Consider the following 21257-nt stretch of genomic DNA (forward strand, 5'->3'; position numbering starts at 1 on the left):
CCTTATACAAGAATTGTCTTTTTGATTGTTTGCCTGGCTCAGAGTTTGACTAGGGGTGGCCCAAACAAGGAGTGTGTGGTGGTGGGTGGCGATTGTGAGGCACAGAGCACTGCTGAGGTTGGGGTTTGTGTGGGTATCTATGTTGGCTTTTCTGTTCACAGTGGATGGTCCAACATTATCCCTCCTGAAATCTTTAAACCGATTCGCTAGATTAGTTTTACATCAGATCATAATACCATGATGTTGTGAAGGACACTTGGGTTATGAGTAAGTTTTACATTGTTTTAGTGATGTTCTCCCATAGTACCCCAGGGTATTTCCATTCCAGTATGATACATCAACTATATTCTTGGAGTCTTGTCTGGAATTAAACATCCACTAAGTTCAAAAGTAATTATTTTTTTTTTTATTTCAACTCTATAAAGTATACAACAGGCACTCGGCAATTACAGCTGCAGGAAAAATACAGAGCAAATCAAAGCAGGTTAATTTTATGAAAAAAGTCTTTAATCTACATCAAAAGAGTGCAAGTGGTCAATGACCATTTGATGACGGTTGTTGCATTCTGACTAACAAAGGACTCTTTCATGTAGAACAAACTGTAAGAGGACAATCAACCATAGCTGTAAGAATACAAAAGAACTGACCAGTTGTAAAAACATCATACAATGAAATAAATTGGATAGATGATGCTTGAAGAAATGTCCCTTTCCTTGGAAAGCCCAAACCTCTGAGTCATGGTCAAGGTCCCAGAGCTCTATTAATTCAGGGGCAGATAAAGAGGAGGGCTAACACACTTCCAATGTTTATCTTGCCAGGTCTGTTGAAAACTTGCTTCATAAATGATTTGCATATACAAGAACTCAGAAAGCATCCTGTTTTGTTGAGGAGTGCACCAAGGTACGTGTTCATCATTGGTTTCATAATGAGGTGTGGTTAGCAGTCACTTTCCAATTTTTCTTTTGAGTTGGATCGTTGGTAATGGAGTCTATAAAATGAGACGTTAGAACTTGACTGCACTAAGTGTTTTTTTTTTTTTAAACTGAATCTGCACAGCTTAGCAAAACAGGAATACCTGTATACAGACTGATAGTATGTCATATATTAATTTGACCCGCACATACATTTATACATTTCACAGAAATGACGCTGTATCTCAGTAACAGATACACAGCTCTGGTACGTGTAACAGAAATAAGAGAACAACTTTATCATTTCTGTAATTCATCAATATTATATAATAAAGGCTTATAAATTGTTAGCAGAAAGAACTGTAAAACGCAGCAAGCTAAGAAAGGACAACATTTTGAGGTGTATTTGTCTTTGTCATGCAGCATAACACCAAATTTGTTTTTTAATAGGATGCCATGAATTTAAGGCACTTGCAACAATGCCAGATAGCCAGGTCATGTTCTAAACTATGGAACAGATGAAACCGTACAGTTGACGTAATTTTCAATAATACTGACAATTATGACATTAATTCAAGTCTACTTGGACCTAAAAACATCATTCGGTACAAAGAAAATGAAATAATAATGCTGTGAAACACTAAAAAAAGTTATATGTACCACAAAATATCACACAAAAATATCTATTTACATAAATATTTGTGGTCCTATTGTGAAAGAAAATGTCATTATGGAGAATGCACGGATCACCTTCTACCGTATGAAATCAGTTCTAATATCCTTATTTTCAGTATGGTAGCTGACTTCTTTAAAATTTCAGTTCACCATCAGTTCCGTCACATAGAAATGAAATGAAAAAAAAATTCAATAGCTGAATTTATATATTACACATGTGTGATGCACATGCATATCCCATAATTTTAAGTAAAAAAAAAAGTGACCTATAAAGTAATCAAAAGAAAGAAATTTGTTTTCAATGCCACATGGATCTGATTCATACGTGAATAACAAAGAAGATACAAACATAAAGATCGTTTATAGCAAATTTCAAGAAATCATTTTCTCTAATGTGTTCAATTTATCTCAAATATCATGATGTTCCTTTCCTTGGCAGTTTTCAGTTTTCCTGTGCATCAAGAGGCACAGAAAGCCCTTGTTTCTTATTTCTTATTAACAAGAACGTCAGTTAACAAATCAAACAAGTTGGCACTAACTTGTCCAGATGTTCTTTAGTGTAAGAAAAGAGAGGGGCATGAACAATTCAGAAATAAAGTGAGATGCGCTTTACAAAGCTGACCATGAATTTTAGCCCTAGTGTCTTCATTAAGACAAGATTTAAATCCTTAAATTTCAATGCTGACGATTAGAGGACTGTTTTCTGTTAGCAATTTTTGGAAGCTGTAGTTCACCTTTATTTGTTAGTGATTGCTTTAGACATCCTAATGCAATGCCACTGGTGAAATTTAACAAAGATGTGCTAACAAGTGGGAAAAATGGCCAACAGTCCCATTGAACCGGATGCTGCTCCTTCATTCCTCAGAGAACTTGTATACATTGCTGTCTTAGACTTGAACCACAGTAAGGGTTAAGCTCTGGGGCTATTGGGGCATTTGAAAAATTGCAGGAGCAGATTCTCAGAATCTCTCTCTTAATTAGTGACTAGATGAACTTAGTATTCTAGCAAACCTTTAGCGGGCCTAAACTGCTCTGTCTTTAAACAAAAACCACTGAACAGTGACCATGATGTTGAAATTGTATACTTTTAAAAGCCCAGTTAAAAGCAATGTGAAAATGCTGAAATAGCATTCATAGCTGGATTTTAGGTTGATAGGTTTAATTTTATATTCTGATATCTGTAGAAGAATGTGGGTATCTTGGGGAATGAATTGATCTTGAGCAATTATTTGTAAGGGAGGGAAAACTCTAACACAAGAATTACAGTAACATCTTGGGATCAAACTTTCAATGTAACTTTATTCTGATTATATATAGTATGCCCTTAGTATTTTTATTCCCCAAATGGTTCATAGATTATGTTTTGACACCATATTCTAAAGTACTCTTGGTATGAAAAATTCAAACAGAAATCATAATATATGCCTTCTCGGATATGGTGTAATGACCTGTGTGGATATATTTTTTGCAGAAATGTTTACGTTTCATTGATTTAAAAAAAAAAAAGCAACTTTATACTGGAAAAAAGCAACCTTCAATTTAATATAAGAGTATGCATTTGTTTACTCAGGGAGAATGCTACTTGTCCAGGAAGAGCCTCCAGAACAGTCTGCTACCTAGGGACAGTTTAGTCAACTCGCCTGCCAACAAAGGACTCAGTTTAAATGCTGCTTCTTTACCCCTCATGAGAAAAGCAAGTAAGTTTGGTATTTTCCAGTACATTACAGGATTGCAATATTTCTGTCCTAGGTAGCTAAAATTTATGTTTGAGAAATAGGCGTCCTGTTTTCTTCTCGACCCCCTCCCTACTCTCACATGTGCAGGAACTCACAGTGGCTCATTCTCCACAAGGTCCTCAGCAGTGGGCTAGGTCTGGTCCCGTTCCCTGACCTCACAGAAGCAAGCTTTCTCATCTGCTGAATCTCAATGGTTTTGTGCTTTCCTCTTCTTCTTTCTGGTTCAGGCCTAAGACAAGAAGCCAGCTGAATGGGTTTCAATCACCTTTCCCCCTCAACCCTTGGCTATGTTGTGTAAGTGAAATCGGACGGGAGTTTGGTTGGTAAACGTAGTGAAGAATGCTTGAGTCTCTGGCTACACAGGTGATGAGTAGAATTTGTGTTGTCTGCTCAGACACGGACATTTACAGATGAAAGATATACATAGCACCTATATAGTTTCTTATTTTTATTTTTGGATGGATCTTAGTCCCTCTCCACCCCACCCCCCAAGGGTTTCTTTTTATAAAAGGGAATATTTTAAGCCTCAGTCTGAGGGCATGTTAAGTAATAAATAAAAATCAATTGGCTGCTAGTCATTTATTTCCAGGACCATCTTGAAGCACAACGTTTTAAAAGATATGAAATGGTTTGTGAGTTGCTTTTTGTTTTTTTCCCCCACTCTGTCATGCCAATTTATCGAGAAAAGAAACAAATATCATGCATGTTGTTGTTTTGTTTTTCAATCCTGTGAAAACGCATATATACCTGCTATGAGAGTTCTCAGCAGAACCTATAGCAGTTGTGCTTTTATCGTATCAATTTTTAAAATCTGTCGGAAAGGAAAGGTAACATTCAGTCTCGTCATCAGCACTGCTGGGAAATTAAATCATGAAACTTCTAGCACTGGTTTGCCATGACCTCTGTGACCAACGATGCGTGACCCTCTTCCGGCTTGCGCGAATGTATCTGAATGTAGCCTATGCCCTCACGGGAAAAGGAAAGGAAGCTCCCAGTTTTTGTACCACCGTCATCTATCGTACCCAATACTTAATTTTTTTTGATCTTCTTGATAATTCTAGCAAGGTGCAGACGCTTTTACTAGACTGAAGTGTTTCTGGCAGTCTTTCAAATTATAGAGCAAAGCAAGATCATTCCAACACTAGAAGACACCTCTTGACTGGTGTGAAAGGCTTTGCTTCAGGACCACCATGTCAACTGCTATTTTTAGGATCAAACAGAAAACATGTATAGAGCACTGTTGTCCTAATGCCACTGCAGTTACTGGAGCAGCATCGATCAAAGGCATCATGGTGACCCCGAGCACTAATCTTCTCTCCGTCCCTCAGGTTTGCTGGCAGCTGTGTCTCAGAAAAAGCTGACTTCAGCAAGGCAGAAGCAGGTAAGAGAAATACATTAGAAGTCTATGTCCCATCCTGAGTTGTCGTCAGGTGGCGGTTCGTCATTGTCCTCAGGGAAACTGTCAAAATTGCTTGTGTCTGTGGGTGATGCAACCTGCACACGAGAGGATGGACAGGGAAAGGATTTCTTCATTTGCGAGTCAAATTCCAAAGGGGAGTTTTACAAAGCGTTCTTTATTCAGGCCCTCATCGACAGCTATTTTTTTTTTTTTTTTTTGAGTGTCTACCAGGTTTTGTGCTTTGTATAGAGGGGAACAGCACTGAATAAAAACAGACATGGCTCTTATCCTCAAGAAGTTTCTACTCTAGTGGAGGGTACATTGTCAGATTCAAACAAACAAAGTTTGGTTACTGCTGTGAAGAAAAAAAGAGTGTAAGAGTGATGATGGAAAGCCTCTTTGAAAAAATATTATTTCAAAACTAAGAATCGATGAGTTCGATTTTTGCACGTGCAAAGGTCCTGAGGTGAGAAAGAGTGCTTCATGCTGTGATGTAACCAAAGAAGGCCAAGGTGGCTGCTCTATAAGAGAGGAGAGTAGTGGAAAGAGAAATAGGAAAAAGAGGCAGAAATCCTGTCGTGAAGAGCCTTGGAGGCCATCTTAAGGCTTTTGTGGTATTTCAAGTATAATAAAAAGCCATTCCTAAACTCAAGCAAAACTCTTGCAAATTTACTGGGTAAAGTCCAATCTGGAGAGCATCAGTAAAAGCGGTGAAAATCCATGCTTTAGTTTCCCTCATCTTCTAGAATATTTGCAACCACTGAGACACTAATATGGAATGAAATATATATGGGTGTATCCATAAATATATCCCATTCAGTATTACTGTTACATAAAAGGAAACTGCTGATAGATTTAGGTAAGTATCATTTCGGCTTACTATTTACACCTCCAAGTTTCTTACTCTAATTTATTCTAAAAACAGAACCTCAGGAATGCCATTAGCATCTGTAATGGGAGGTATGGTAATGGGATTTGTGTTTTGTCTGGAATAAACACAAACGTCGTCACAGAAATAAATCTTAGCAGTAGGGAAAATGGTTCTGTCTCAAGAGCAGTCTTGAGTTAGTCCCAGAAAAATGAAGTATATATCTGAATGGCTCAGGACAGCGCAGCAGCCCCCTCTTTCTTTGTAAAGATGCAGCACATTTCATCGGACAGATGCAGTATCAGATACAAATACGTAAAGGTGCCACACACTTGATCACCGTCACCGGGCTGCTATTTAACAAAACGCCCGATGTGTTCAGAAAAGACAGTTCAGGAAAGAGAATCCTTTCCTTTTAGAGCCTCACGAAAGGATAAATGAACACGGTATTGCCTGGGAGTACTTCGAAGTGATACGGAGGCATAAATAGAAACACTATTGGCCAGGAATTGGTAGCTGTTGAAAATGGCCGTTGGACTGTTGACCAAACCCAACCAGAAACCAGAGAGCACAGGAATGCTCTGAGTGGCTCTTACAGGTTAGGCTCCTGCGGACAGAGCAAGGTGGGGCATAAACCAGGATCATAAAGACAAAATAACAGCCCACTGCCCTAACTCACCCAAGTATACTCTTGTATACACTAAACTGGCCATAATTCATCAAGAAGCCTAATTCATTAAAGTTGTTCATGCATTCTTGGGCAGTGATGTATGAAGTTTATATATTCTGAAAAAAAAAAAACTGGTTGCTGGACACCCATTATGCTCTTTTGTCTACATCAGTGGATATTTAACACTTACTGTACTAAAAGTCCATTTTTATTCACAAATAAAGGAAAGTAGAATGAATAGTTTAAAAAGGTAATGGTAAAATACACATAAAACAACCATCCCCTAAGTGACCTGTGTTTAAGCTTGGGTTTTCAATGCCATTATTCTAAGGTGGTACTTCTCCTGTAGTTTATTTAAGCCGATCATAGGATAAAACTTTTAACAACTGACCTAAGCACCATACGTGTGTCACAGAAATATAAGCTGGATGGTCTACTTACACTTGGTATTATAGGAGGTGTCAAGGTGCCTTTTCTTAAGCCTTCCCAATTAAAGCCCTCAAACCATCTAGGAAAGGAAAAAAAAAAAAAACGGTAGCTAGTTAAAGGCATTTTACTTCAGCTAAAACCTCATTGCAACATATGTGCTAGAAAGCAGCTAGGCAAACATTTTCAATGTGAAAGAATGTATTCTATTTAATTGCAATTTTTTAGGGCCAGGTTTATTTAAAAGATGCGTTCCATAAAAGAAGTTAATTGTTGAAATATTTAGCACCAGCTAGAAAATAACTCCTTTTCTAGCAACTTCAGGCAGAATGTATGACCTTGTTCCTACACTATCATTATAACTTAATAAATGTCATGATATGCTTGGCCCTGAGCCTTACAGGACGTTTTATTTTAAGGGTATAGAACCAGGGCATCAAAAGTCAGGACAGAAAATTATCCTTTCAGCTTTGCACTGATTCTGTGGGCAGCCTCAGTTAATTAACCTTTCCACATCACTGTATTAGGTCTAACTCTGACTTGGCACTTTTTTGTGTGTGTTCATAGAAGAAAAAAAAAACATTAAATATGCAATACTAGGGTCATAGCAATTCCTAATAAAATGTCAACACATTTAATTAAAATAGACTGAAGGTATTTTGTGTAGTTTTTCCTGTGAAAATGAGGACCAGATAACACTAAGGTTTTTGGTTTTGTCCTTAAAGTAGCAAATGCTTACACCAAATTCTTAGCAGGTGTTTTAGATATTTACAGATATTTTGATGAATAAGTTCTTCTGGTAGGGATATGAATTTCTTGTGAGTGTTACCAAAATAGACTAATAAAAACCTATTTGGTCTTAGTTTAGCATTTAAATATCCAATTAACTAGATAAAGTTTAGTATTTAAGATGTCGCTGTGGTTTAAAGAAAGCCACTGTACTCTGTACTTTTTCTCTCTGTTTTATCATCTAGTTAAGGAAGTGGTGGGAAAATATATTCCAGTTTTAGTCTGGGAAATGAGGCATGATATGGTAGAGGACTTTGGTTTTTGATACCCTGGTAGAGAACAGAATCCCAGAATTAAAAGTACACATTTCCTCTTTGTGCCAGAGAGGAAAAATGCCCACTAGTGGGAGTTGGAAGAAACCGAATTCAGTGAATCAGTCGCTTAGTATGGCTCAGGGGTCGTGTGTATTTGTGTGATGTTTCCAAGACACCCCAGCACCAGGGCCTCAGATCAGAAGGCTAACTGGTCTCACGTCCCCTTGGATGTTTCTGTAGGCTAACTACGCATCACCCAGCCTGGGGAGGTACCTGTCCTGCTTTCTGGACCCTCCACCGATAGGGACAAGGAAAGAACACTTACTTGTGCTTCTGAATGTCTTTCACGCCATTTTTCAAATTCCCCAATCTTTCTGATGGGTTATCCCTGGAACGAAAATAAGAACTTTAAGGAGTCGAATCACTTTGGCATTATGATCCTTTCAAAAGCCATGGGGCTGAAATGCTTACCTGCATAGTTTTTTAATTAAATTAGCAGCATTTTTGGCGATCTTCTTTGGAAATTCTATCATGTCGATCCCCCTCAGTATGATGTTATAGGTTTTCATAGGATCTGGGCCTGAGAAAGGTGGGCTGTGAGAAGGAGACGTGAAAAGAGAATCACTTTGGTTTTCTAAATAAGAAATCTTAAATTGTTACAAGTCCACAAATTATATCAGTTCTTATCTAGGGACATATATGAGTAGTGGTAAGGGAATGATGCTGGATCAATAGCAAAACAGCATGGAAACCTTTTCAAGGAGATCGCTTAGCAAAACCATACATGGGTCAAGTCTGTCTTTTTCGTGCGGGTGCTGAAGCCCTCTTGCTGTCCTTGGCCATTCAAGATGCTTCTTCCACTTTCTAGCTCTTTCCCTGCCCTTGATTACCCCTGAGCCGAAGTGCAACATCACTAGAACATACAAGGACGTCTGTGATAGGACGCCATCTCCTTCCAACACCACCCTGGCTCAATCGGATCAGCACGCCATTTCTGGTCACGGAACTGATCCCATGACCTCTATCAACCAACATAAAGTTTAAATTCAAGTATTAGACTAGATCGTTGCAATATGTTTTTTTAAGATTTTATTTTTTTAATGTAATCTCTGCACCCAACGTGGGGCTTGAACTCACAACCCTGAGGTCACGAGTCGCATGCTCCACCGACTGAGCCAGCCAGGCGCCCCTTGAATTTAAACTTTAGAGTGGCCTGCTATGCTCTCTCACACACCCTTTCTGCCACTTGCTATGCTTTTTCTCTGCCTTCCTTCCGGACTCAGTGTTGTTCCCGAGTCCGGGAGAATGCCCGGCACAGAGCGCGTGATCAGTGAACATCTGCTGAACGAGTCCTTCTGCAGAAGAGTGCCCCTCCTCCCCTCCCCTCCCTGCTCATCAGTCCTCAGTAGATGACCTGACACGAGGCCTCCTTATTAGGAGGCCCCCACGGGCCAGATCCATCCTCGGAGGGTAGCTTTGTGCCAGGCTCAGGGAACACAGAGATGATAAAGACCCCTCCTCCCATCAAAGTGAGACACCTGGACAGATCATTTCTTGGGAGACTATTCTCCTAATACTGGGTTCATGTCTCTCGCGATTATTATTTTTGCCCCCCACTTTCACTAAAAGCAGTTCAAATTATTTCCTTTCAACGAGCAGGCTCCAGACAAGGATCCCAGCACAACTCCTCCTGCCGATGTTAGTAGGAGAGGGGCTACAGCGTGTGTGGAGTGCGTCCTCTCTGCTCCATCCATTCTTCTCAGGGCTTTCTCTGTTCACTGAAGCCTCACCAAGGACCCGAGGCTAAAAGTCCTCGGTCTTCCTGTCATCTTCAGGGCAGCTACTACTTTCTCTGAAGCAATCTTTTCCACCGCATCTTAACTGCTCTAAGTTCTCAGCTTCCTAGATGTGAGTTACTGGAGTGAGCTTCCAAGCAGCTAGCCTGTCCCTCTTCTGGCTTGCCCCACACGTTACTCCTGGCTCATTATTCCTAAATACTACCACATAGGTTACCCCTTTCCAGAAAATACTCAATGACCGCCTCTGGATGGAGTGCAAACATTCAAGTGTAGCAGTCGTGATCCTCACGAGATGACGCTTATCGATCTCCCAGTATTACTAATTTTCTACTGAAGTAGAGCTGACACACAATGTTAGTTTCAGGTGTAGGATACAGTGATTCTGCCAGTCTGTGTGTTCTGCTCTGCTCCCCGGAAGTGTCGCTACCGTCTGTCCCCACATAGCACCATACCGTAGACTGTATTCCTTGTGCTGTGCCTTTCATCCCGGGACTTCCTCATTCCATGGCTGGAAGCCTGTACCTCCCACTCCCCTTTTGCCCATTCCCCTTTTGCCCATTCACCCCCACCCACCCACCCCCGGCAACCATCAGTTTGTTCTCTGTATTTATGGGTCTGTTTCTGTTCTTTTAGTTTTTCTTTTTTTAGATTCCACGTATAAGTGAAATCCTATGGTGTTTGTCTTTCTCTGTCTGCCCTATTTCACATAGCATGATACCCACTAGGTCCAGCCATATTGTTGCAAATGGCAAGATCTCATTCTTTCGTTATGGCTGAGCAGTAGTCCTCTGTGTGTTTATCTATCTCATCTTCTTTATCCATTTATCTACTGACGGACACTTAGATTACCTTCCTTACTTGGCTAATGTAAATAATGCTGCAATAAACATAGGGGTGCCTATATATTTTTGAATTAGTATTTTCCTTTTCTTTGGGAAATACCCAGTGTGGAAGTGAATTGCTTGGTAGCTCTGTTTTTAGTTTTTTGAGGAGCCTCCATACTGTTTCCCACAGTGGCTGCACCAGCTTGCATTCCCACCAACGGTGCATGAAGGGCTCCTTTCTCCCTCCATCCTCACCATCACCTGCTATTTACCATTCTAACAAGTATGAGGTGATATCTCATTGTGGCTTTGGTTTGCATTTCCCTGATGATGAGTGATACTGAGCATCTTTCTCATGTGTCTGTTGGCCACCTGGATGTCTTTTTTTGGTAAAGTTACTCTTTAGGTCCTATTTAGGTCCTCTGTTCATTTTTAAATTGAACTGTTTCTTTAGTGTTGAGTTGTATGAGTTCCTTGTATATTTTGGAATATTAACTCATTATTGGACATATTATTTGCAAACATCTTCTCCCATTCACTAGGTTGCCTTGGTGTTTTGTTGTTTCCTTTGCTGTTGCAAACCCTTTTAATTTTGGTGTAGTTTATTTTTGCCTTTGTTTCCCTTACATTAAAAGACATATCTAGAAAAATGTTACTAACATCAATGTGAAAAAGATTGTTGGGGTGCCTGGGAGGCTCGGTTGAGCATCTGCCTGTGGTTCAGGTCATGACTGGGGGGTCGTGGGATGGAGCCCTATATCGAGCTCCCTGTTTCTCCTTCTCTCTCTGCCCCCACTCATTCTCTCTCTCTCTCTCTCCCCCAAATCTTAAAAAAAAAAAAAAAAAATATTGCCTATGTTATTTCTTCTAGGAGTTTTATGGTTTCAGGTCTTGCATTTAGGTCTTTTATCCATCTTGGGATTATTTTTGTGTATGGTGTAAGGAGGGGGTCTAGTTTCATTCTTTTCTATACAGCTGTCCAGTTTTCCCAACTACTGGTTGAAGAGACTGTTTTTTCCCTATTGTATATTCTTGCCTCCTTTGTTGGAGATAATTGACCATATAAGAAAATGATTATTTCTGGGCTCTCTATTCTGTTCCAAAGATCTCGGTGTGTATTTTTGTGCCTGTACCATAGTGTTTTGATTACTGTAGTTTTGTAGTATATCTTGAAATCTGGGATTGTGATGCCTCCAGCTCTTTTCTTCTTTCTTAAGATTGCTTTGGCTATTCAAGGTCTTTTGTGGTTCCATACAGCGTTCAGTATTATTTGTTCTGGTTCTGTGAAAAATGCTATTGGCATTTTGAGAGGAATTGCACTGAATCCATAGAGTGCTTTGGGTAGTATGGACATTTTAACAATATTAATTCTTACAATCCATGAACATAGCATATCTTTCCATTTATTCCAATTTCTTTCATCACTATTTTATAGTTTTTAGAGAACAGGTCTTTCACCTCCTTGGTTACATTTATTTTTAGTTATTGTATTCTTTTTGGTGCAATTGTAAATAGAATCGGCTTTCTTAATTTCTCTTGCTGCTACTTTGTTGTTAGTGTATAGAAATACAACAGATTTCTGTATATTAATTTTGTACCCTGCAACTTTACTGAATTCATTTATTACTTCTAACAGTTTTTTGATCGCGTCTTTATGGTTTTCTATGTATAGTATTAGGTCATCAGCAAGTAGTGACAGTTTAACTTCTTCCTTACCAGTTTGGATACCTTTTATTTCTTTTCCTTGTCTGATTGCTTCAGCTATGACTTCGATTACTATGTTGAATAAGAGTGGTCACAGTGGACATCCTTGTATTGTTTCTGGATCTTAGAGGAAAATCTTGGTTTTGGGTTTTCCTATAGGGCCTATATTAGGTTAAAGCATCTTCTATCTAAACCCACTTTGCTGACGGTATTGTCAACAGATATTGAATTCTGTCAAAAGCTTTTTATGCATCTATTGAGATGATCATATGGGTTTCGCCCTTTCTCTTGTTCATGTGATTTATAATGTTGATTGATTTGAAAATACTGAACCACTCTTGCAACCCTGGAATAAATCCCACCTAACTGTAGTGAATGATCCTTTTAATGGATTGTCGAATGTGGTTTGCTAACATTTTGTTGAGAATTTTTGCATCCATGTTCTTCAGGGATATTGGCCTGTAGTTCTTTTTCTGTAGTGTCTTTGGTTTTGGTATTCGTGCAGTGCTGGTCTCATAGAATGCACTTGGAAGCTCTCCTTCCTCTATTCTTTTGTAATAGTTTGGGGAGACTAGCTCTTAACTCTTCTTTAAATGTTGGGTAGAATTCACCTGTGAAGCCTTCTGGTCCTACCCTTTTGTTTGTTGGGGTTTTTGGATTACTGCTTTAATTTTGTTCCTCGTTATAGGTTTGTTCAGATTTTCTATTTCTTCCTGATTGTATATTTCTAGAAATGTATCCATTTCTTGATATGCCAGCAAAGTGGACAATCTACAACGTTTGTATTTTGTTGGTGTCAGTTGTTACTTCCTTTTCATCTCTGATTTTAATTATTTGGATATTGGATCCTCTTTTTTTCTTCATGAGTCTTGCTAGAGGTTTATTTTTTCAACAAAACAACTCTTTCGTTGATCTTGTGTATTATTATTTTTTTGGTCTCTCATTTATTTTCTCTCTGATTTTTATTATTTCCTTCCTTCTAACTTTGGCCTTTGTTGTTATTCTAGTTTTGTTAGGTGTAAGGTTAGATTGAGATTTTTCTTGTTTCTTGAAGTAGGCCTGTGTCTCTAAAAATTTCCTTCTTAGAACTGATTTTGCGGTTTCCCAAAGATTTTGGATTGTTGCATTTTCATTTGTCTCCATGATTTTTTTTTCCAGTTTTATTCTTGTAATTGATTCGTAGTTTCATACCATTATGGTTGGAAAACACGCTTGATAGGATTGCAGTCTTAAATGTATTGAGCCCTGTTTTGTGGCCTAAGTTTTGCTCTATCCTGGGGAATAGTTCATGTGCATGGGAAAAGAATGTATTCTGCTGCTTTGGGATGGAATGGTCTGTATATCCATCTAATCTAACGTGTCTTTCAAAGACACGGTTTCATATTGATTTTTCTGCCTGGATGATCTGTCCATTGTTGTAAGTGGGGTGTTAATGTCCCCTACTATTACTGTATGACTGTCCATTTCTCCCTTCATGTCTGTTCATACTTGCTTGCTATATTTAGATGCTCTCATGTTGGGTGGATCAATATTTACAACTGTTAGATCCTCTTGTTGGATTGATCCTTTTATCATTATGCAGTGCTTGTTTGTCTTCGTTACAGTTTTTTTTTAGTCTATTTTATCTGATATAAGTATTCTTCCTGCAGCATTCATTTATTTATTTGCTTTGCCTTCCTTTTGCATGGAATATCTTTTTCCATTTTTTTAATTTTCAGTCTGTATGTGTCTTTAAGTCTGAAGTTTGCCTCTTGTAAGCAGCATGCAGATAGGTCTTTTTTCTTTTTTATCCACTCCATCATTCTGTGTCTTTGATTGGAGCATTTAGACCATTTACAGTTAAAGTTACTATTGATAGGTGTGTACTTATTGCCATTTTGTTAATTGTTTTCTGGTTGTTTCTGTGGCTCTCAGTTTCTTTTTCTCTTGTTCTCTTGTGATTGATGAGTTTCTGTAGTGTTATGTTTGGTCTTTTTGTCTTTATTTTTTTGTGTATCTTTTATAGTTTTGAGGTTTGTGGTTACCACGAGCTTCATATATAATATACTACTTATAGGCTATATTAAGTTGAGGGTGTCTTGAGTTCAAACACACTCTAAAAGAACTTGATTTTTTACCCCCTTCCTGCCACTTTGTGTATATGTTGTCATATTTTACATTTTTTCGATATTTTACTACTTTTGTCTCTTAATCTTCATACTAGCCTTATAAGTCATTGCTCTATTACCTTTACTGTATGTTTGCTTTTACTAATGCTTTTTTTCTTTCATAATTTTCTTCTAATTACGGTCTTTTCAACTTAAAGAATTCCCTTTGTTTTTTTTTTCTTTTACTAGTAAGGCCAATTTAATAGTGATGAACTCCATTATTTTGATGGTCTGGGAAACTCACTCACTCCTGCAAATCTGAATGATAAACCTGATGGGTAGTGTATTCTTGGGTGTAGGTTTTTTCCTTTTGGCACTTTGGATGTATCATGCTGCTCCTTTGTGATTGCAAAGTTTCTGCTGAAAAATCAGCTTATATAGCCTTATGGGGTTTCCCTCGTACATAACTAGGAGCTTTTCTCTGGCTTTTGAAATGTTCTCTTTCTCTTTAATCTTTGACATTTTAAATAGTACGAGTCATGGGTTTATCTTGTTTGGAACTTTTTGGGTTTCCTAAATCTGGATGTCTACTTCCTTTTCTAGGTTAGGGAAGTTTTGAGTTATTATTTCTGCAAATATGTTGTCTGCCTTTTTTCCCCTCTCTCTTCTCCTCCTGAGACCTAGATAATGGGAAGATTGTTTGATATTTTCCAAGAGATCTTTTTTTTTTTTCTTGTTCACCTGGGGTACTTTCCATTTCTCTGTCTTCTAGATCTCTGATCCATTCTTCTGTCTGTTCTAATTCCCTACTGATTCCCTTCAGTGTATTTTTGATTTCCATTATACTATTCTTCAACTCTGACTCATTGTTTTTTTTGTATTTTTCTCTCTCTTTGTTCAAGTTCTCACAAAGTTGACCCATGCTTACCTCCATTTCATTTCATTTTTTTTTTTAAGTTTTGTGTTGTTCTTTCATTTGGAGCATATTCCTCTCTCTCCTCGTCTTGCTTGACTTGCTTTGTTTCTATAAATTAAGCAGAACAGCTACTTCTCCTCCACTTGAAGGCATGCTCTTGTGTATGGTCAGCCCTGTGTAGACTATGTGGCCTGGTGACTGTGGCTGGCTATACAGAGCTGTAGCTGTCCTGGGCTTGGGGGCATGGACCGTTTGGTGTGGGGCCATCCTGGTAGGATGGCCAGAGCAAAGTGGGCATGGGCGGGGGCAGTCCCAGGGATCTCCGCAGAGAAGATGCCTGGCAGGACAGCTGAAGCTGAGGTGGGCATGAGGTGGGGTGGTCCTGGGGTTCTGCAGGAAGGGGGCTCCTTGGCAGGACAGCTAGAGTCAAGGTGGGGAGGTGACAAGGGTTATTCTGGCAAGTCATCTAGAACCAAAGCAGAGCATGCCCGGAGTGTTCTGGGGTGCTGTGCACCTGTTTTACTTTGGTGAGACGGCTGAAGCCATCATACCCTGGTGTGTGCCACGCTGGGGCCACACCGGTGGGACACCTGCCGAGCCAGGGGCCTGGGCTCACTGCGGTGGCAAGCCAGCTAGGGTGCCCGGGCTCTGCTCCCCTCTGCGCTATCAAGTTGGAGGGGAAGCAAACATAAGTGGGGGTGCTCACCAGCCCCTCAGACCTGTAGAGAGTTCCAGCAGCTCTCCCACCATTTGGCAGGGTTCTGGGGCTGGTTCCTTTATTTGAAGTTGCCCTTTTAAGCCCCAGCTTTTTTTTTTTTTTTCCTGTGCCCGGGGCAGATGCATCAGTTCACAGACTCCCCTGTACTATGCCTCCCCACTGCAGTTCACGCATTGGGGGTGGGGCTCCCCTGTGTCCCCAGCCCTCTCACTTCCATCTCCCCTGTCATTCTCTAGGGGGCCCCTGTTCTTCCTTTAGGGCCCGGCTACAGTCTTGCCTTATTCAAAAGCCGCCCCAGACAAACCAAGCCCTCTTTGGAACTCTGTGGTTTATAATGACCCTGCTACTCCTTGTCACCTGGGCATGGCAGGATGGTGTGTTTTCCTTTTCCTTGAGGAGCTTACAGTCTATCTTAGACCTGGAAGTATTTAGTGGTGGATGACTACAATATTATTCCACAGAAGACCTGCAAAGCATTCACATTTCATTTAGATACAACAATTGTTAATATGTCCTCCTCTTTCTATAAATAGTTGCCCCTAGGTATTTGTACAACACCATTCTCTCCCTTGCTTCATTGCTGGCTAAGCAACTAGGCTCAAAGACCTCACAGAAAGACCCAGGATTTTTCCACATTCTCATATATGTATAAAGATTTAGCAATGAGGAGGCCAAAAGTGGATGTTAAGTTTCTTTTGCCCTCATTGGACCTGTTTTAGAGTTTGTTTTATGAACTCCTGGTCAGTAGCATAATTAATGGCAATGTTCGAACAAGAAGTCGTGAGATGTGCTTTAAGACGGCCTGAGCAGAGGGGTAAAGGCACAAGTTTGCAGCTGTCTGCTGGTCTATTTTTATCAGTGGTTCTATGTCAATGTCCATACCTGCCAGTCAGAAGTTCATACATTAGGATTCCTAGTGACCAGTAGTCGGCGGAAATGTCATGGCCTTTGTTCAGGATGATCTCTGGAGCTACGTACTCTGGAGTCCCACAAAAAGTCCATGTTTTCTTTCCAAATCCTATTTTCTTTGCAAAGCCAAAATCAACCTTACAAAAAGAGAAAAACAAGTTATTTTGAGACCCTTAGAGTAAGCTTAAAAGCAGTAAGTTACTGAGCTGTGGTGCACTTATAGTACAATAAAAACAGATGCCCATTACTGTAGTCCTATGGTCTAGAAGGGGTTGTCTCTACTTCAAACAATACAGCCTCCCTGATCAAACTCAGGTTCAATAGGAAAAGTGGAAACCTGAGTACAGGAGGAAACTGACGTCATTACAAATAAAGGCAAATCTTTCTTTCCAGAAATATTTTCCATCTTTCCTTCCTTTCATGCCAAGGGAGGTTGGGCCAGAACTCCTTTACTGAAAATGTTTACAAGACCCGTTGGACCTCCTTGACAAATTTTCCAGAATATGCATGATTTCTGCTGGCTTGAGGAGGTTGACAATCCATTTAGTATCGAGAAGCCACTTCACTGCTGAAGGAGCTGAGTCACAAAGTTCATCCCCACCCTTGGTAAACACAAACAGGGATAAAATGCAAATGTGTTCTTTGTTCTTCTAGAAACCTTTTGATGGAGGAACATCAAATGCTGAAAATCTATTTTTTTCTAAAACAATTTGGTTGAGAATCTACCTCATTAACTGCCTCGATTTGATTTCTTTGAACACCGGATGAATAGAAATTCCAAAAGTTTAAAAAAATAGGCACTGGCAGATGCAAGGGCCATAAAAATTGTACATTTTATAATAAGAGAACTTCCCTCCTACAGTTAAGTCTTTAGAGTGACCCATTTTATTATTGATCACTACTATTATAATTAAAATGGCCTGGATAATATCACCTACCAAGCCCCCCCCCCGCCCCCCCTTAAGCTTATATATAAAACAGGGTGCCTGGATAGCTCAGTCAGGTAAGAGGCTATGTTAGGCTCAGGTCATGATCCCAGGGGCCTGGGATCGAGTCCTTCTGCCGGCTCCTTGCTCAGTGGGGAGTCTGCCTCTCTCCCCAGCTCGTGTTCTCGCTCTTGCTTTCTCTCTCAAATAAGTAAAATCGTAAAGATTATACCTGAATCTAAAATATTAAAACGATTCATGGTTTTCTACAATGTAAATATCCCCTGTGAATGGCAGAAAGCAGATTCAGAAGAGGTCTACAAAGGTCTTCTAGGTCTAGAACATAGCCATTGAAACACAGTCTGCCAAGGGAGTATTAATTTAGATTTAGCCAATTTAATTTCTTATAAAACTTTTGCATCATTTGAAAAGAATGGTTGGTTGAAAATAGTAACTCTCAAATCTGCTTTTAAGAAAAGTTAACAGCATTTACAAGGGGAAATGGAGATGTTAATGAACACAGCTTGCCAAGTGAGTATTTTAAAAAACTGCAGGGCGGACACCGTGTGTAGAGTGTACTGACCAGCTTGGTGTAGCCTCTGTGATCCAGGATGAGATTTTCTGGCTTGAGGTCCCTATAAATGATTCCTTTGGAATGCAGATAGGCGAACGCTTCCACCACGCATGCTGTGTAAAATCTGGTCGTAGAATCTTCAAATGAACCTCTGAGATCCGGAAAACGAAAGCACAGAAGACATTAGTTTCTCGGATACGATTTTAGTTACGTGTTCTCATTTCCTGATGTTCCTTTGCCCAAGTTTGACCCCAGAGACCCACGTCCTCCGGCCAAATGTCACAGGATGGGCACGGCCTTGGGTTTTCCAGAGCACGTGAGGATCAAGTCATGGAATTCTTTGCCCTTAGGAAGGGATAGTTAAAGGTAACCTGCAAGCCTGCAGAAGAGCTCAACCACACAGTTCTTCTGCGAACTTGGTGGCTTCCTCCCAGCAGCCCCCTGCCCTCAACCAAGGCACAGCTTCTGGCCAGGGGGAGACTTGAGTCCTGTTTCACGGGTTTGTTTCGTTAAGGAAAAGTTTATAGATTCAGTCATATTTATTTTTAGAGAGCTTGTTTCTGAATCTCCCTAAATTCAGATACAGTTCATGAGAGAATGAATAAAAAAGGTAATGTTTTCAAAGAACCACTTAGGAAATGAGGTGTGATGCTATGACGTAATCATATCTCACACGCTAAATACTCTGTTTTCGAAACTTTTGCCAGCAAGAGACATAATACCTCTGTCTCACCCTTATTGCCCCCTCTTAGTAAGAAAAGATGGGGTAAAGAGATAAGTCGAAGGAAAAAGGTACGTGGAAGGGAATATAGATTAGGAAACTTGATTCTGAGGTTTAGCAAGAAAGCCCAAAGTCTCTCCCTCTCTTTACTTTTTTTTTAATGAAATAACAATAAAGGGGGACAAAACCCAAAAAACAAAAACATCAGCATCTAAGGTTAGCTCCTTGGTTCCACAGCAGAACCTTTATACTTTTTTTTTTTTTTTTAAGATTTTCTTTATTTATTTGACAGAGACACAGTGAGAGAGGGAACACAAGCTGGGGGAGTGGGGGGGGGGAAGGAGAAGCAGGCTCTCTGGGGAGCAGGGAGCCCGATGTGGGACTTGACCCCAGGACCCTGGGACCATGACCTGAGCTGAAGGCAGATGCTTAACGACTGAGCCACCCAGGCGCCCAGAACCTTTATGCTTTAACTGTTTATCTTTTTAAAGAATTTCATGGGAAAAACAAAACTGTATTTCCCTTTTCCCAAGTAGTCAATGTAACATAATGATTTCCTGATATTTCTGGAACATACCTGTGAACAGCTGCTCCAAAGGAGGCTGTGAGGTAACACGAGAGATGAGCACACTGGCCGTTAAAGGGAGTGTGGCTCCAAACTCACTTCCACTACAGTCCCTGATGCCAGTTTGCATTTTGGTGACTTTTGCTGCTTTTTTCAGTATTGAGGAGTAGAGGTTAACACACCGGGAAGTCGAACATGACTGGCATTTTTTTTTTACAAAATGGAGCAGTGAATCTAAGGCGAAAGCAACACCTTTCAGGTCATTTTTACAAAGACCTAGTTTCTTCTAGAAAGTTCCTCAACTACTAATGTCCCCCGAGTTGTCACCGAAACAATTAGCTCTTCCCAAAGAAACATCTTCCTTTTGAAATACAATTCAAGGCATGAGGATATCTACTCTTACAGCTACTAGAATCTTCACTATAATTATGAAGATTCTAGTTTCTCTTCAACAATGTCTGGATGAAACAATTGTGAATTTATAAGGACAAGAAAAAAGTTTCTTAGAGCAGGAATGACGCATTGTGTGCTGCCATTGTCTGCTGCCTTGGAACTCTCTTTGCAGAGGGAACACTGTGCAATTCTGTGTATTGAGAAAGGGGTTGGAGTAGTGCCTTGAAGGTCCTTTCTTCTTTGCCCTGAAGCAAGTATGCTTGCCCATGAAGAGCAGCGGATGTCTTTGAACTGGAGATCACCGGTAGTGAATAGTTAGCATCCCCCATGCAGGTAATGAGCACCACTTGAACTGTACCGAGTGCCCTACGCGACTCCAGTCCTTTGTCACTGGAGAGCTTTGCAAAGTCACGGCAGAACCAAAACAAAATCAGACAGTGCGTGGAATATAGCTTTGTCTTATTTCGCATTACATGTTTTAATGAGAGACTTAGTGACTTCCTTGTATCAGTCCTGTGATTGCGTTGGGCCTTTTTGAAAGCCTACCAATTCTTGATTACTCTTGGAGATTATTTCTGCAGTTGTGACTTTGGGCAACATCTCTGTTTTCCTTAATAGTCACTTGTTAATGGAACCAAATGGACAAATACGTTGTGAATATTGTCAGGAAAGTGAACACTTAGGAGAGATCAACTTCTCAGGATATCTCTGCTGAAGATAAATCTCATATTTATATTCTAAGTTGGTCATTAGCAGGAAGATGGAAAAAAAAAATCCTAATACAAACTCAGATTCATAAGAGGAGGCTCTAAGTTAGGAATATGGACACCGAAGCAAGAATCCTGGGCTCACATTTGGGTTTCACTTGTTTAATGTTGAGCAACGCCCTGTACCTCCCTCAGACTCTATGATTCCCTTGTGCAAGATGGGGCTAGTAATAGAAACTATTGCATTGGATTGTCTTAAGGGTACAAATAATTGATACGTATATTTAGAATTAGTGCCTGGCACACAACCGGGTACCTGAGAAACATGAGCCAATCTACTTGAGCACCAAAAAAGTCGTCTTCAGCTGCTGTGTCTTAATCTAGAAAAACTGAATGACACGGACAGGTCTGAAGTCTTCTGGGGATGGGAAGGAGGGGTCTGCAATACCTAATTAACACTGTCTTTGGGGTATTTGCTGCTTTTCACGGCCAAGGCTAACTACCATGGGTAAACTCTGTTCTTTTCATTTTCTCTACACTTCTCACAAATGTACAGATTGCCTGCCCGCTTTCGTCATCAGGTGAACTGACCACCAACATTCACCTTTGGGTCTTCAAGGTTTCTCTGATTCTGAGCCATTTTGGAATTTGGAAGGTTCTAGAAAGCTGGTTTCCATTCCTTTAAA

At 40.0% G+C, this 21257-nt stretch overlaps 1 protein-coding gene across 2 annotated transcripts in view; it reads right to left on the bottom strand.

Annotated features, from left to right (window-relative positions):
• Window positions 1-383: 383 nt before the first annotated feature.
• Window positions 384-21257, bottom strand: part of PRKG1 (protein kinase cGMP-dependent 1) — a 1248815-nt gene continuing 1227941 nt past the window's right edge. For both annotated transcript variants that reach the window (XM_027593906.2, XM_027593897.2), the window contains exons 13-18: window positions 18195-18336; window positions 16659-16822; window positions 8200-8322; window positions 8054-8116; window positions 6701-6767; window positions 384-4816 (exon numbers count right to left, since the gene is read on the bottom strand). In XM_027593906.2, coding sequence (XP_027449707.1) covers window positions 4718-4816; window positions 6701-6767; window positions 8054-8116; window positions 8200-8322; window positions 16659-16822; window positions 18195-18336 — 658 coding nt within the window. In that variant the 3' untranslated portion in view covers window positions 384-4717. The remainder of the gene's footprint in view (window positions 4817-6700; window positions 6768-8053; window positions 8117-8199; window positions 8323-16658; window positions 16823-18194; window positions 18337-21257) is intronic.

Source organism: Zalophus californianus, chromosome 15, assembly GCF_009762305.2.
Source record: "Zalophus californianus isolate mZalCal1 chromosome 15, mZalCal1.pri.v2, whole genome shotgun sequence".
Classification (NCBI taxonomy): Eukaryota; Metazoa; Chordata; class Mammalia; order Carnivora; family Otariidae; genus Zalophus; species Zalophus californianus.